Source organism: Aquarana catesbeiana, linkage group LG02 (genome assembly GCF_042186555.1).
Source record: "Aquarana catesbeiana isolate 2022-GZ linkage group LG02, ASM4218655v1, whole genome shotgun sequence".
Taxonomy (NCBI): Eukaryota; Metazoa; Chordata; class Amphibia; order Anura; family Ranidae; genus Aquarana; species Aquarana catesbeiana.
This window is the reverse complement of record NC_133325.1, coordinates 643305885-643319789: the sequence shown is the minus strand read 5'-3', so window position 1 is coordinate 643319789 and position 13905 is coordinate 643305885. Positions and strand designations below refer to the sequence as shown.

The window sequence follows — 13905 nt, the reverse complement described above, 5'->3', positions numbered from 1 at the left end:
ACCCTCTGTCTGGACAGTGCTTATTGGCCCTGTGCTGATCACATGCACCCTCCCAAGAAAAAAGAAAAAAAACCTCTCTAGCAATACACACCAAACTGAGCATGTGCAACCTGACTCCATAGACTGTGTTATCAGAAAATGATCAGGGGACAATGGAAGGAGGGGAGGATCAGAGATGACAGGATCAAACAGCCATTTTTAACACAATGCGGATGATTAACCCCTTAGATTCCACAGTAAGTATAACAAGCATGCTTTACTGCATATACAGACTGATTTTACTGTTGTGGGTTTAGTAACACTTTAATGCCCACACACTGCATACATGCATCGCTGGAAGGCTGACATTTGCTTACGTGCTGAGCTCATGCTCGCTGCTTACTCCCAGCAGAAAGACCAAGCTGTCAAAGAGCCCTCTCAGTCCAGACTAAAGATTGGTAGCTGGCGGGACTAGCATCCAATCATGTGACTCCTTTGACAGTGGTCACATTATCGCCAATCTTTCCCATGACCCTGGCATTCAGAACTGTTTAAAGGAGTGCCGCAGCGGGCGGGAAGGATTATAAAGGGTGCAGGATTATACTTAAAGTGTTACTAAACCCACAACAGTAAAATCAGTCTGTATATGCAGCAGATCATGCTTGTTCTACTCTCTGTGGAACTTAAAGTGGAGTTCCACCCAAAAATGGAACTTCCACTTTTTGGATTCCTCCCCCCCTCCGGTGTCGCATTTGGCACCTTTCAGGGGGGAGGAGGGAGCAGATACCTGTCTAATACAGGTCATTGCTCCCACTTCCTGGCATAGCTCACCGCGGCGCTTGCAGTGACCGATGCCACTTCCGGTGCCTACCCCGTCCTCCCCCGCTGTATTCTGTGAGACACAGGACACAGCAGGGACCTAAGAGGACGCGCAGGGCGACTCGCGCATTCGCAGTAGGGAACCAGGAAGTGAAGCCACACGGCTTCACTTCCTTATTCCCTTACCGAGGATGGCGGCGGCAGCAGCCGAGAGCCGAAGGACGTATCGGCTTTGGCTGATGACATCGTAGGCTCCCTGGACAGGTAAGTGTCCATATATTAAAAGTCAGCAGCTGCAGTATTTGTAGCTGCTGGCTTTTAATATTTTTTTCTCAGCGGACCTCCACTTAAGGGGTTAATCCTCTGCATTGTGTAAAAAGGCTGTTTTATCCTGTATGCACAGATCCTCCTCTCCCTACACTGTCTTTCTGGGGAAGGCCAGCTAACACAGGCAGAGTAGCCGACCTGCACATGCTCAGTTGTGTCTTTTATGCTGGAGAGTAGAGTTTCTTGTTCTCAGAGCTAGCCAGGTCACATGATATTGACATCACACATGTGGGCTTGTATACAGGCTGCAGTGAAAATCTCCTCCTTCCTGAACTCTCAGCACTGAAGAAACTGTACAGTTTATGATGTAACTGCGGTATACAGCTCAGCTAAAAAGCTATATAGTGGCAGTATTTTAATGTAAAAAGAAGATTTTTAAGCTGTGGGGGGAGGGCAGATGAACTATTTTCATATTACTGCAGTTAAAGCACATCTTGTTCGTTTCATTTCAAATCCATTGTTGTAGTGTATAGAGCCAAACAGATTAGAATTGTGTTGATGTCCCAATATTTATGGACCTGACTGTAGTTAGTAAGGATTGTTCAATGTTAAATAACAGACTTTCCCCTAATATAGCTGCCATTTTCTCATTTATCAGATACTAGATCAGTTTGTTTTTGAACTGTGCTATGGTTGTTTGTTTGGACCACCATGTCCTAAAAAGCATTTGTTTTTCCCTGCTATAAAAACAAAAGTGAGTAACTTAAAGTGGTTGTAAACCCTTACATACACTCAATGAAGTGACTAGCCTCAGATGCAACAAATTTTCCTACATAAGTTGTACCTATTTATCTGCAGTCTTCTCTTCAGCAATTTAAAGCAGAAGTAAAGTCCGCTTTAATTTTTTTTTAAGCCCCCCCCCCCCCCCAGGTGGGTTATGCCATAATGTTCCTGGTATTATTTGTACCTTATGGCAGACTTACCTGTCATATAGTGTCCTCCAGCGCAGCGCTGGGACCGATCTGGCGGGCCCCCAGAGGTGCCAACTTTGTCCAGTCTTCCTTCCGGGTCCTGTGCCATTGGCCACTTGATAGGCCAGGCCACAATGATGCCACTCCCACGCATGTGCACAGGAGTCACATCACCTCGGCATGGATTGGGGGCCGATCGGGGCTGTAAATGTTCGCTGAGTTGCTCAGTAAACATGACAGGCAGAAGGATGCATTTATGACAGAAGAGACCAATAGGGTCATAAATACCCTGCCTGCCAGCCATTTGATTACACATCAATTTTACTTCCACTTTAAAGTCCAGAATTTATACAGCTTGCCTGAGTTTTCAGAAAACGGGACAAGAGCTGAAGTTACTGTACACTCTGCAGATCTCAGTGAGGAAAGTTTTGAGAGTTGATTGGAGGGAAGCGACATACCTCCCTTCACACAGGGACAGAGCTGAGGATGTCAATCACAGGCTGTGTGCTGGAGCTTCCTCCTCCCCTGTCATCTTATTACCTCTTAGTGTCAGGAAAATTTGTTGGAAGTGACTTATGCAGAGAGCAGGTACATTCAGTGCTCTGGATTGAAACAAGTACACACTATAGAGGGATATGCTTTAATTTCATGTCTGAGGTTTACAGCCACATGTAAAGTTGTTTTGTGCAAGCTCCAGGTTGTAAATCTGGCTTTTTTCTATGTATTCCCCAGGATCAGGGTTGTGTATTTTAGTTGGTAAACCTTAATATAATGTTCCATTTTTTTAATGAACCATCCTCAGTTTGCTCCTTCCTGCAGGAGTCGTATTTATAGGCGGTTGTCAACTGTCATCATTGTGTTTGCATATAGATTATTGTTGCTAAATAAATCACACAAAATGTTTGTTTTTGTTTTATAGCCAAGGAATATTGTAAAGTTCTCTTCCCATATGAAGCCATGAATGAAGATGAATTGACAATCAGAGAAAGTGAAATTGTGCTGGTTGTAAACAAGGTAATTTACTGAGTAATGTACAAACTGTATTTTCCTCCTACTGTCAGCTTCAGCTTAAATGACTGAAACAAATGGTTTCCCTGGTTTATAGTCTGTTCTTTGGCTGCTGACTGTGTCTCACAGAACTCATAGATACATGTGTTGTAAGTCTAGTGCATGCATGTGTGAGGGCCCCGTAGTAACATGTTCTGTTTAATGCGCTAGTAAATTATTTTCTGCTTGTTTTACCTAGAGGTAAGATTATAACAAAGCTTCCCTTTAGGTAAAATGAATATCTCCTAAACGTGTACAGTTTAGGAGATATTCCAGTGAGCAGCAGCCGGTGATGTCACTGGCTTACTCAGGCCGTCCCTTCAGAGCTCTGTGCCGCGGCCGTGACTCCTGTGCGTATGCATGGGAGTGACGTCATCGCGGCTCAACCATTCAAGCGGCATGAACCCGCAAAGCCGGAAAGGAAGACTGGGTGAAGACGGAAGCCCTGTCAGTGGTGACAGCATGCCATTGGAGGGCTTCATTTTAAGGTAAGTCTTTCATAATGTGCTATTATGTGATGCATACTTGCACATTATGATATGACTTTGCAGAGAGAATTTTTTTTTTTTCATGGGGAAAGTTTACTTCTGCTTTAAATTACTACATTTGTTATTCTAAACTACCTATTCTTCATTGTGGTAAGCCATAATAATGAATCCACACTCACCCTGATGAGGTTAGACCAAAACTGGGTCAACATTGATTCTTATTGGTTCCTAGTGGTCACTCTTCTTTAGGCTGACAATAGTCTTAAAATGTATGTGGACAAGCCAAGAAGCACCACATCCTAAGTCAGAATGGAAGTACAAAAGGTTGCATTTTTGAGATGCCCAAGACACAACAACAATGTTAAAAATACAAATTTATTAAAAAATATAATGAAGATGAAACCAGAGAAGTTCATTAAAGTAATATCCCTGCTTATTGCAGGTATTGTGAAAAGAATCCTCTCATACAGATATCCCAAAAATATGACCATAGATTATATCTTAATAATATAATAGCAATTATACTAGAGAAAAGCACAGTGGGGAAACCCCAATTTGGGGGGGGGTATGTTTGTTGACCTTGGCGCATTTCACGGGAAGCCCACTTCTTCAGGTGGACTCAGGGAGACCTATGGAACATTGGTGCACTTCAGGGGTCTACAAAACGGGGAGCTACAATACCAACCATAAAAGGCCACCAGGGGGGAAGGTGTAAAGGCAAACAAGTAGACTGGACAGGCTGATGGAGGTGTACAATAAAATTGTATCCCCATCCAAACCAATTAGGTCACTCAGCATGGAATCAAAAAGAGAGGAGCAGGTGGCATCTAAAAAAAAAAGCTATAATTTCGGGCCACTACTAATCACAAAACAGCCATTTAAATATTGAGTGAAAGATCATGAGATCTTACACCAGATGAATCCTTCTAGCTTGCCTGATGAAAAAGGCCCATATGCTGCCAAAAGATCAAATAGAGGTATATTCAAAGGACTTAGCTTCGCCTGTGTTTAGGATAAAATGTTGGGGCCATAATGCAAAATGGCAAGTACTGCAAAGACTGTCCTTTCCTAGGTGTCAACACTGTCAGCAAAAATTTTTGCTTGCACATGATTGGATGATGGAAATCAGCAGAGATTTACCACGTCTACTATACTCTGGGGAAATTGAAATGCACAGTACACAACCCCTTGGTCACCGGTGATGCTGTGTATGGAACAGTGGTTGTAATAATCACATATTAATTAAGGCCTCATGCCCACTGGACGATTTGCAAACTCTCCTAGATGCCTTTCTTCCTGGCAGCAGTGGCAAAAAAAAACACAAAAAAAATCACTTGATGCTTGTAATACGTGTAAGGCACGTTTAAGCGTGTCAAGAACCTTGGGCGTTAATTTCATTGGCCAGAATAAATTAATTTTTAATTTATTCTGGCCCTTGAAATGAATCAACACTCGAGCGCTAAATGCCCGTTTAGATGCGATTACACATGTCAAGCATTTTTTTTTCTGCCAAAACAACATTGTTCCTAAACGCACTGGTTGTTGGGGTTTTTTTTCTGCTTCTAAACGCCCCTGCCTCTAAACTCCTCTAAACGCCTATCTGTGCATAATGGGGGATTTACTAAAACTGGAGCACATAGAGTGATGCAGCTGTGACATTCAACCAATCGGCTTCTAAGTACAACTTTTTCAATAAAGCTTTGACCATAAAACCTAGAAGCTGATTGGTTACTATGCACAACTGCACCAGATTCTGTGCGCTCCAATTTTAGTAAATCGCTCCTATAGACTAACATGGGGGGACGTTTAGAGGCAGAAAAAAAAAAAAAACGCCAGACGCCCCTAAGAGCAGCACGTCCAGTGTGCATGAGGCCTAAAATGTTGCCTTTTTTCTGTATTACTGATAGGAATGTATACAGTGTCATTTTTTTTTCACTGATTGTATCATGTATTCTTCATTTCCATTGGTGTCTCCATGCTGGTAGTAAATTAAGCAGTTCACTTTAGCCGTTTAAACAAGAAAATATTGAGCAAAGCTTTTTATTTTTCCTCTCAAATTTTAGTTGCCTAATACGCTACTTAAAATATGATCTTCTTACATTACATTTATGCTTTCAAAGCTGAAAGGGTCATTTAATTGAACCGAAGGCTAAATCAAATCAATCAGCAAGTAGCTTGCTGTATAATTTGCGCGTACCTGTTTAAGCAGAAAGTCTAATGCCGCATAGACACGGTCGGAATTTCCGACAACAAATGTTCGATGGGAGCTTGTTGTCGGAAATTCCGACCGTGTCTAGGCTCCATCGGACATTTGTTGTTGGAATTTCCGATAACAAAAATTTGAGAGCTGGTTCTTAAATTTTCCGACAACAAAATCCATTGTCGGAAATTCTGATCGTGTGTACACAATTCCAATGCACAAAATTCCACGCATGCTCTCGGAATCAAGCAGAGGAGCCGCACTGGCTATTGAACTTCATTTTTCTCAGCTCATCGTAAGTGTTGTACGTCACCGCGTTCTTGACGTTCAGAATTTCCGACAACATTTGTGCGACCGTGTGTATGCAAGACAACTTTGAGCCAACATCTGTCAGAAATAAATCCAGGATTTTGTTGTCGGAATGTCCGATCGTGTGTACGCGGCATTACTGTTGAATAGGCCCCTTTTGGCGCCTGTTCATTTTAATGGGCTTGCAATGCACCAGACCGCACTAAAAATCCGACATGTACCATTTTTTGCATCACACAGTAGTGCATTACAATGCTTTGTGCTGCAATGTGTGTGTGTGTGTGTTGGCAAGATGCATTAGCGTGCCATTGACAATGCATGGCACCCCATAGCACCAATGCACGTTGCTGCACTGCAACAATCTGAATGGACTCTACCCTTTCCTCAGAAACTTTAAACAAGAAAAGTTTGGTTTTAAAATACACTTTACATACAGCCTTTGGTGACAATAAGGACTAAAACTTTTCTATTTCTTGCTACCTCATTATGGTTTGAGCACTAAAAAAAAACCTTCCAGCACACTCCGCAAGCACTGTAATTTGCTGAGTGTGTGGGAAAGTGTGTGGGAAAAGCAATTTGATGCCCGTGTTTTTACTGTCTGCTGTAAGTAGATATGATGCAGCCCCTGCTGCTCCTACGGCCTGCCGCTTATTGTCCACCTTCCTACAAGGAAACGTGCCATAAGAGAAATATCTGGACTGTCATTATTAATCCTCTGCACACAATAGTTGCCGGTCTTTCTCTTGCTTTATTACTTTGAGTCACTGACCCAGAATTAGTAACAGCCAGTGGGTTTAGAATTCCTCATAAGCTTGCCTGTTTTGGATGACTGAATGCACTAAAGTCAGCATTAAATCCATGCAAATAGAATTATCAGAAGGGAAAAAGCTATGATGGCCTCCTTATTTCTCTAATGACAGATTTCCTTCTATGACCCAACTGCTTTATATACTGTAGGTGAGCAGTTTTAGCTTTTGCCATAAGCTAGAAATCCCTGAGAACTGCACAAAGCATAATCAGGGGAATTCAATAAAGCAGTAATGTCACTTTTTTGCCAGTATGGCCTCTTTAACATGGCCTGTGCCTAATTTATGAAAGATAGATTCAGGTAGTTCTTTCTACCACCACTATGAGAATCTGTCACTATCCCTGCAACAGTTTCTAAAAGAATTACCACCAGTTTGTAGATAAGCAAACTGGCAGTAATGAAGGAGTATGTAAACCCAACATGTCATATTCCTTATATGTGCCTGCTGTACCATATACGTATATGAAAATGTACCCTGTTCTCTTTGTAATGCTTCCTTTATGTTTATATACCTGGAATAGAGGTTTGGGAACCTGGTCACCAACCAAGGTTCACCAGGGGCAAGGGAGCAAGTGGACTATCTCGGTACAGTGTAGGAAAAGTAAAAATAGAACATACGGACAATCGTAAAAAATTACGAAAATGTATTAATACAGACTACATAACAATAAAATGAAAAACAAGGGTGACTTGGTCATACATAGTACTTCAACTAGTTTCGTAGGGTGAACCGCTTCATCAGGAAATACATCTGTAAATAGACACAAGGTCAATTGACAAAATAATCAAAACATAAGCAACATTTACAAAAATTGTACAATTGGGTGGAGGAGGGGAAATGAAGTAAAGGGCTGCTTACCCAAGTCCCGGTGCAGTTGGAGCACAGGGCGTACCCAGTGAAGCCTCCCGTGGTGACTGGATTAACAAGTCCCCCCCCAATTCCCCCACTTTGCCCCCAATCTCCTTCTCTCCCCCCTATCTCCTCCCCCCCCCCTTCCCTCACTTTCCCCTCCTCCTTTTTCTCCCCCTCCCCCCTTTCTTTCTTTCCCCCCCTCCTTTTTCCTTTCTACTGTGGTTTCCCTCTCTGCCTTTTTCTATTCCTGTTTTTCTTCTCTTTCCTGTCTTTCTCTCTGCCCACCCCCTTCCTCTCCATTTTCCCCCTTCCTCCTCCCTTTTTCCTCCCTTTTTTCCTTCTCCCCCCGTTCCCTCCTTCTCCCCCTTCTCCCCCCCCTCCTCCCTTCCCTCCTTCCCCACCTCCTTCCTTTCTTTCTCCCCCATCCCCCCCCCACCCTTGCAGTGTTCCAGTTTTTAGTTTTTTTTTTTTTTTTTTGTGGTTTGCTCTGTTTTTTACGTTTTTCACTTTTATCCACGGTCTGCACCACTTCTCCTGTTCACTTATCACCCCACCCCAACCCAACTTTTTATCACTTCACTGGGATACTCTTTCCCCTTGATACATTATAGTTCTGGCTTCTTTATCTTTTGTACTTCATTCCACCCAGACTCCAGCCCATTGACTTGTTAATCTCCCCCAGTCACCACGGGAGGCTTCACTGGGTACGCCCTGTGCTCCAACTGCACCAGGACTTGGGTAAGCAGCCCTTTACTTCATTTCCTCTCCTCCACCCAATTGTACAATTTTTGTAAATGTTGCTTATGTTTTGATTACTTTGTCAATTGACCTTGTGTCTATAGATGTATTTCCTGATGAAACGGTTCACCCCGTGAAACTAGTCGAAGTACTATGTATGACCAAGTCACCCTTGTTTTTAATTTTATTGTTATTTAGTCTGTAATAATACATTTTCGTAATTTTTTACGATTGTCTATATGTTCTATTTTTACTTTTCCTACACTGTACCGAGATAGTCCACTTGCTCCCTTGCCCTTGGTGAACCTTGTTTGGGGACCAGGTTCCCAAACCTCTATTCCACTAAACTTTGGATGATGGTACAATTGTTTTAAATTTCTACATTTATGGTTACTATCTCTACAGGCCACTCATTTTCTTTCCGTGTTTATATATCGGATGTTCCTGCCAGTCCCTCTGCTTTCCTATTACAGACTTTAAATGGGAAGATCAGTTTACTGCTGTTTCTCCTCTCCTAGCTGTTATGCAGCTGAGAACAGAGGAAATGTGATCACTTATCTGGTTCCCCACCATAGCCTAAAGATTGTTGCAGCGCGGCTCTCCAGTTCTGGGAGGATGTCCATGGACGTCCTCGGACGTCCTCCCATGTGTGCTGCTCCCGGGTGTGCACTGTGACTGCTGTGTCCTTTGGACACAGCTGATCACAGATTGTGGTAAGGGGCCAATCACAGCAGCCCTTTACTATGTGATCAGCTGTGTCCAATCACAGCTTGTCACAAGTAAACAGACTTGCCGGTTATTGGCATTCCTTTGTCTGACTGGGCACAGTGAGTACATTCTTTACACTGATAAGCAGGGCACTGATCATAAGTGCAGCCACATCAGTGCAGCTTATCAGAGCCCATCAGTGCCACCCAGCAGTACCACCTCATCAGTGTAGCCTTTTCAGTGCCTCGTCATCAGTGTCCATCAGTGCAACTTATGGGTACTGCCTCATCGGTGCCTATCAGTGCAGCCTCATTAGTGCTCAGTGCAGCCTTATCAGCACACATCAGTGAATAGTAAAAATTACTTATTTGCTACATTTTATAACCAAAACATTTTTTTCCGAAATGTTCTGTATTTTTTCGTTTGTTTACCAAACAATAAAGTGGTGATTAAATAGCACCAAAAGAACGCTCTGTCTCAAAAAAATGATACAAATTTAATTTGGATACAGTGTTGCATGACCATGTAATTGGCATTCAAAGAGGGACAGCACTAAAAGTTGAAAATTGGTGTAGCGCTACCCCTGCAGGAGCCGCTTGATTTTTTGGCAGCCAAGCACAGGGTATTTTCTCACACAGCCAAGTGCACACACTCTTCGGCTCGTTGTCTCCAGTAACCAGTCTAGGGGATGTGTTTTTTTGTTTTATTTGGAGAACTTGGATAGGATACTCCAAATTAACTATTCACATGCGAGGACAGCTTTCTCAATAGAATTGTGTAGCAGACCATCAATAGAACTATGCCGCAGACTGTACAGAGTAAAGTCCTTTAGCAGCACTAGCCTCTAGGATAGGGTTGCCACCTTTTCTTCAAGCCAAACCCGAACCCCAAAGAACCCCACATCCCACAGTGGTCAGTGGGACTGCAGAGTAGTCAGAGGGGCAGTGGGATGGACAGGGGGACAGTGGGATGGGCAGGGGGACAGTAGAATGGACAAGGGGACAGTGGTGCTCAGTGATGGACTGTACATACCTCTCTCCTGCTGCCCCGTTCTGTAAGCTGTGGGTTACACTTGTACCTCCCTGTACTGAGGCTGATTGCTATACTGGCTGCACCTTCTGCTGGGCTCCTGCAAGTAGCGCTGCATTGACAGGGGCGAGGGGGACCAACCAGACTAGTCTCTTACATACCTGTCACAATTAGACATTAGCTCTGCTGCCCTGCTGGAGTGGGGGAAGATGGGGAGAACGTGCTGCTGGTGAGAGAGAGCGGCCTGCATTTGCTGATCGGCACATTGACAGGGGGGAATGGGGGACTTGCTTGGGAGTGTTGCTCACCGCTGAAGGCGGGGGGGAGGTTGCTGCTGGCGGGAGATAGCGCATCAGAGAGGGGGAGCAGGATGAGGTATTACTGTAGCCACAGGTGCAGGTGGGACTCGGGAGAGAGCGCATTCAGCAGGGGGGTGTGAGGGCATGGTGCTGGTGGAGGGCTGCAGGTACTTTCCACACTGGCTGGGACTGGAGCTTATGTTGTGGTGTCCGGGTCACAGAAGGATACAAACCCGGGCACAGCTGTCAAAAACCAGACTGTCCGGGTCATTCCCGTACAGGTGGCAACCCTACTCTAGGATCCCTTTAGGAGGTCTGTACTCACAAGGCCCTGGCCGCAGGTCAACTTCCTCCATGATACCAGTCAGAATCCATGGACATCCTGCCTCAGTTAGCTTTCAGGAGAACCATGGGTGTCAGTTTCAGTGTTTCAGGCCCTCAGGTCCCCCGCCTGAGGCTGCATGGCAGCCTGTGCTGAAGAGGGACAGCAGGCCCCCTCCCCACCTGGACCTCTCTCTGGAGGAAGACCCAGAGCCCACGTGCTCATCAAATATAAATACAGACATCCAACATGCTTAGGGGCAGGAAGGGGATGAAAGTGCCCAATATTAAAGTGGTTAAAAAAAAAGAGGCAAAAAAGTGTTTATAATGTTTCTTTTATATCTATAAATAAATGTTTTGCCTTTGATTTCTATTTTAACCTGAATGGGGTTTTTTTTAGGTGAGAGTTTTACAAATATTTTAAGACCAGCCCAAAATTGGTGTACGGTGTGAGAGGGAGAGGTGTTGTGTATTATTACTTTTACTCAGGGCTTTTTTTCTCAAACAATAGGTGCTGGAACTGAACCACAACCCCCCAAAACCCCTCCCCCCCACACACACCCTCCAATTTACATCAAATAGTGGGTGTGGTCATATTTCTCAAAAAGTAGAAGGGCCCTAAAGGGGCATTAAATGTCAGGATTGCATTACATACAAAGTGCAGAGTTCATGGGGGTTCAGAGCTGTCACTTGTAAACACAGAGACCAGACTTCTGTGTTTGCAAGTGATTGTGGTGAGCAGGCACCAAAGGGTCCGAGCCAGAGGTGGTGGAATGAGTTCCACCAAGTTCCCCCTGAAAAAAAGCCCTGCTTTTGCTAGAATAAAGGCCCACCCCATCCTAGCAACCAAGAATGCAGGTAACTCTAAACTGACAATAAGCGGGGTTTCATGAGGAACTATAAGAGACTAGTTCCTCAACAGGTCCATCTTACCTGTGACTAATACTGCATGGCAGTGGGCCGAGCGTTACGCTCTACTTAGTCCAGTAGTGGCTTTTGAATCCTCGCACTCTCATCTGCTGTCAATTACAGGAAAGGAGACTTGATGGGGAACTATTATTTGAGTTGTTTGGTAGGTGGAGCATGATGGGAAACTCTAATTCATGGCCGTGGCATCTGTTGGTGAGTGGAGCTTGATAGGGAACTCTGAGACTGGTCCCCACCAGGTTTGCCTTGTATGTGGTTGACAGAGCATGGCAGTGGATAAATTTGAAAGCCACTATTGATCCACCCACTGCTGTGCTCTGTCAATCAAATGTAAAGTAGACCTGATGGGGTACTCTTCTTTAAGCTCTGCCCACTCCTAGTACAAAAGGCCTTGATCATGCGCCTGTCAATGTGACAGGCACAGTCACTGAGATGGAGGTTGGAGGGTTATGGGGAATGCAGTGAGGAAGGAGTGTACAGTATGGACACTCCGACCTCAGTGCTGGCATTAACAGATTAATGTACCTGTAAATGAATTGGATTCAAGCACCTTGATTTTTGGTGTTGTGCCCTGACAGAATTCTAAAGAGTGTCTACTACACTCTATTATGAATTCCCCAGAATGGGTTCAAATCTAAAAATATTTGCGTGCAAGTTTTCTGAGGGGTTATGTTTAAACAGTGCCCTTTATAATAATTTGTAATCCTAGGAAAGGGGTCTGAAAAAACAGAGCAATGGGGGTATATGAAAAGAACTTGCCTTACTGGACCAACCCATGTATAATATTGCTTTCTAAACTACTCAACAAAATAAAAAATAATCACCTTTGTGTTGTTTCACTGTATTTTACTAAATACCATGCCTTTGATATAGACTGATAAATAATGGATATGCCAGAGATTTTTATTTTGACATATATTTTCAGTAAGTACCCTTCACTAATAGAAATGCCAAGAAGCCACAAACTACAAGACTGTGCATCATGCAGCTTGAACAGGACAGGAATGTATGCTTGTTCCACATTGTGACAAATGTGGGCAGTTCTTGGCAAGAACATAGAGATAGTCATCACATTCTGTGTGCATTAAATATATCTCTGTGTTCTCTGCAAACAAATTATCTGTGCCACAAATATTTCCCCTATGAGAACCAATATGACGTGAGATGTTAGGCAGTTAAAAAAAAAAAAAACAGCTGATTTCTTGAATGTGACTAAAAATCCCATGACCTCTGATAGGTCCATATCTGTACTGTAGTTTACAGGAGACCAGTAATATTAGGGCAGGACTGAGCTTTAACTATTGGAGAACATACAGTATTTAGTTCAGCTGGAGAGTCATGGGGACATTTACAGTGCCTTGAAAAAGTATTCATACCCCTTGAAATGTTCCACGTTTTGTCATGTTACAACCAAAAACGGAAATGTATTTTATTGGGATTTTATGTGATAGACCAACACAAAGTGCCACATAATTGTGAAGTGGAAGGAAAATGATAAACGGTTTAACATTTTTTTTTACAAATATGTGAAAAGTGCGGCATGCATTTGTATTCAGCCCCCCTGAGTCAATACTTTGCAGAACCACCTTCTGCTGCAATTACAACTGCAAGTCTTTTAGGGGATGTCTCTACCAGCTTTGTACATCTAGAGCAGGGGTCTTCAAACTACGGCCCTCCAGTTGTTCAGGAACTACAATTCCCATCATGCCTAGTCATGTCTTTGAATGTCCATGTTTTACAATGCCTCATAGGATCTGTAGTTCTGTAACAGCTGGAGGACCGTAGTTTGAGGATCCCTGATCTAGAGAGTGAATTTTTTGCCCATTCTTCTTTGCAAAATAGCTCAAGATCTGTCAGATAGGATGGAGAGTGTCTGTAAACAGCAATTTTCATGTCTTGCCCCATACTCTCAATTGGATTTAGGTCTGGACTTTGACTGGGCCTCTAATCTACTCTATTTATTACTATTAACTAGGTGACTTCTGAACGTAATTGGTTCCACTAGATTGTAGTTAGGGGTGTCAGAGTAAAGGAGGCTGAATACAAATGCACGCCACACTTTTCAGATATTTATTTGTAAAAAAAAATGTCAAAACCATTTATAATTTCCCTTCCACTTCACAAATATGTGCCACTTTGTGT

General features: G+C 43.4%; 1 protein-coding gene across 5 annotated transcripts in view; it reads left to right on the top strand.

Moving 5' to 3' along the window:
* Positions 1-13905, top strand: part of SH3KBP1 (SH3 domain containing kinase binding protein 1) — a 529030-nt gene that overhangs the window by 405470 nt on the left and 109655 nt on the right. For all 5 annotated transcript variants that reach the window (XM_073616470.1, XM_073616471.1, XM_073616469.1 and 2 more), the window contains one exon: positions 2956-3050. In XM_073616470.1, coding sequence (XP_073472571.1) covers positions 2956-3050 — 95 coding nt within the window. The remainder of the gene's footprint in view (positions 1-2955; positions 3051-13905) is intronic.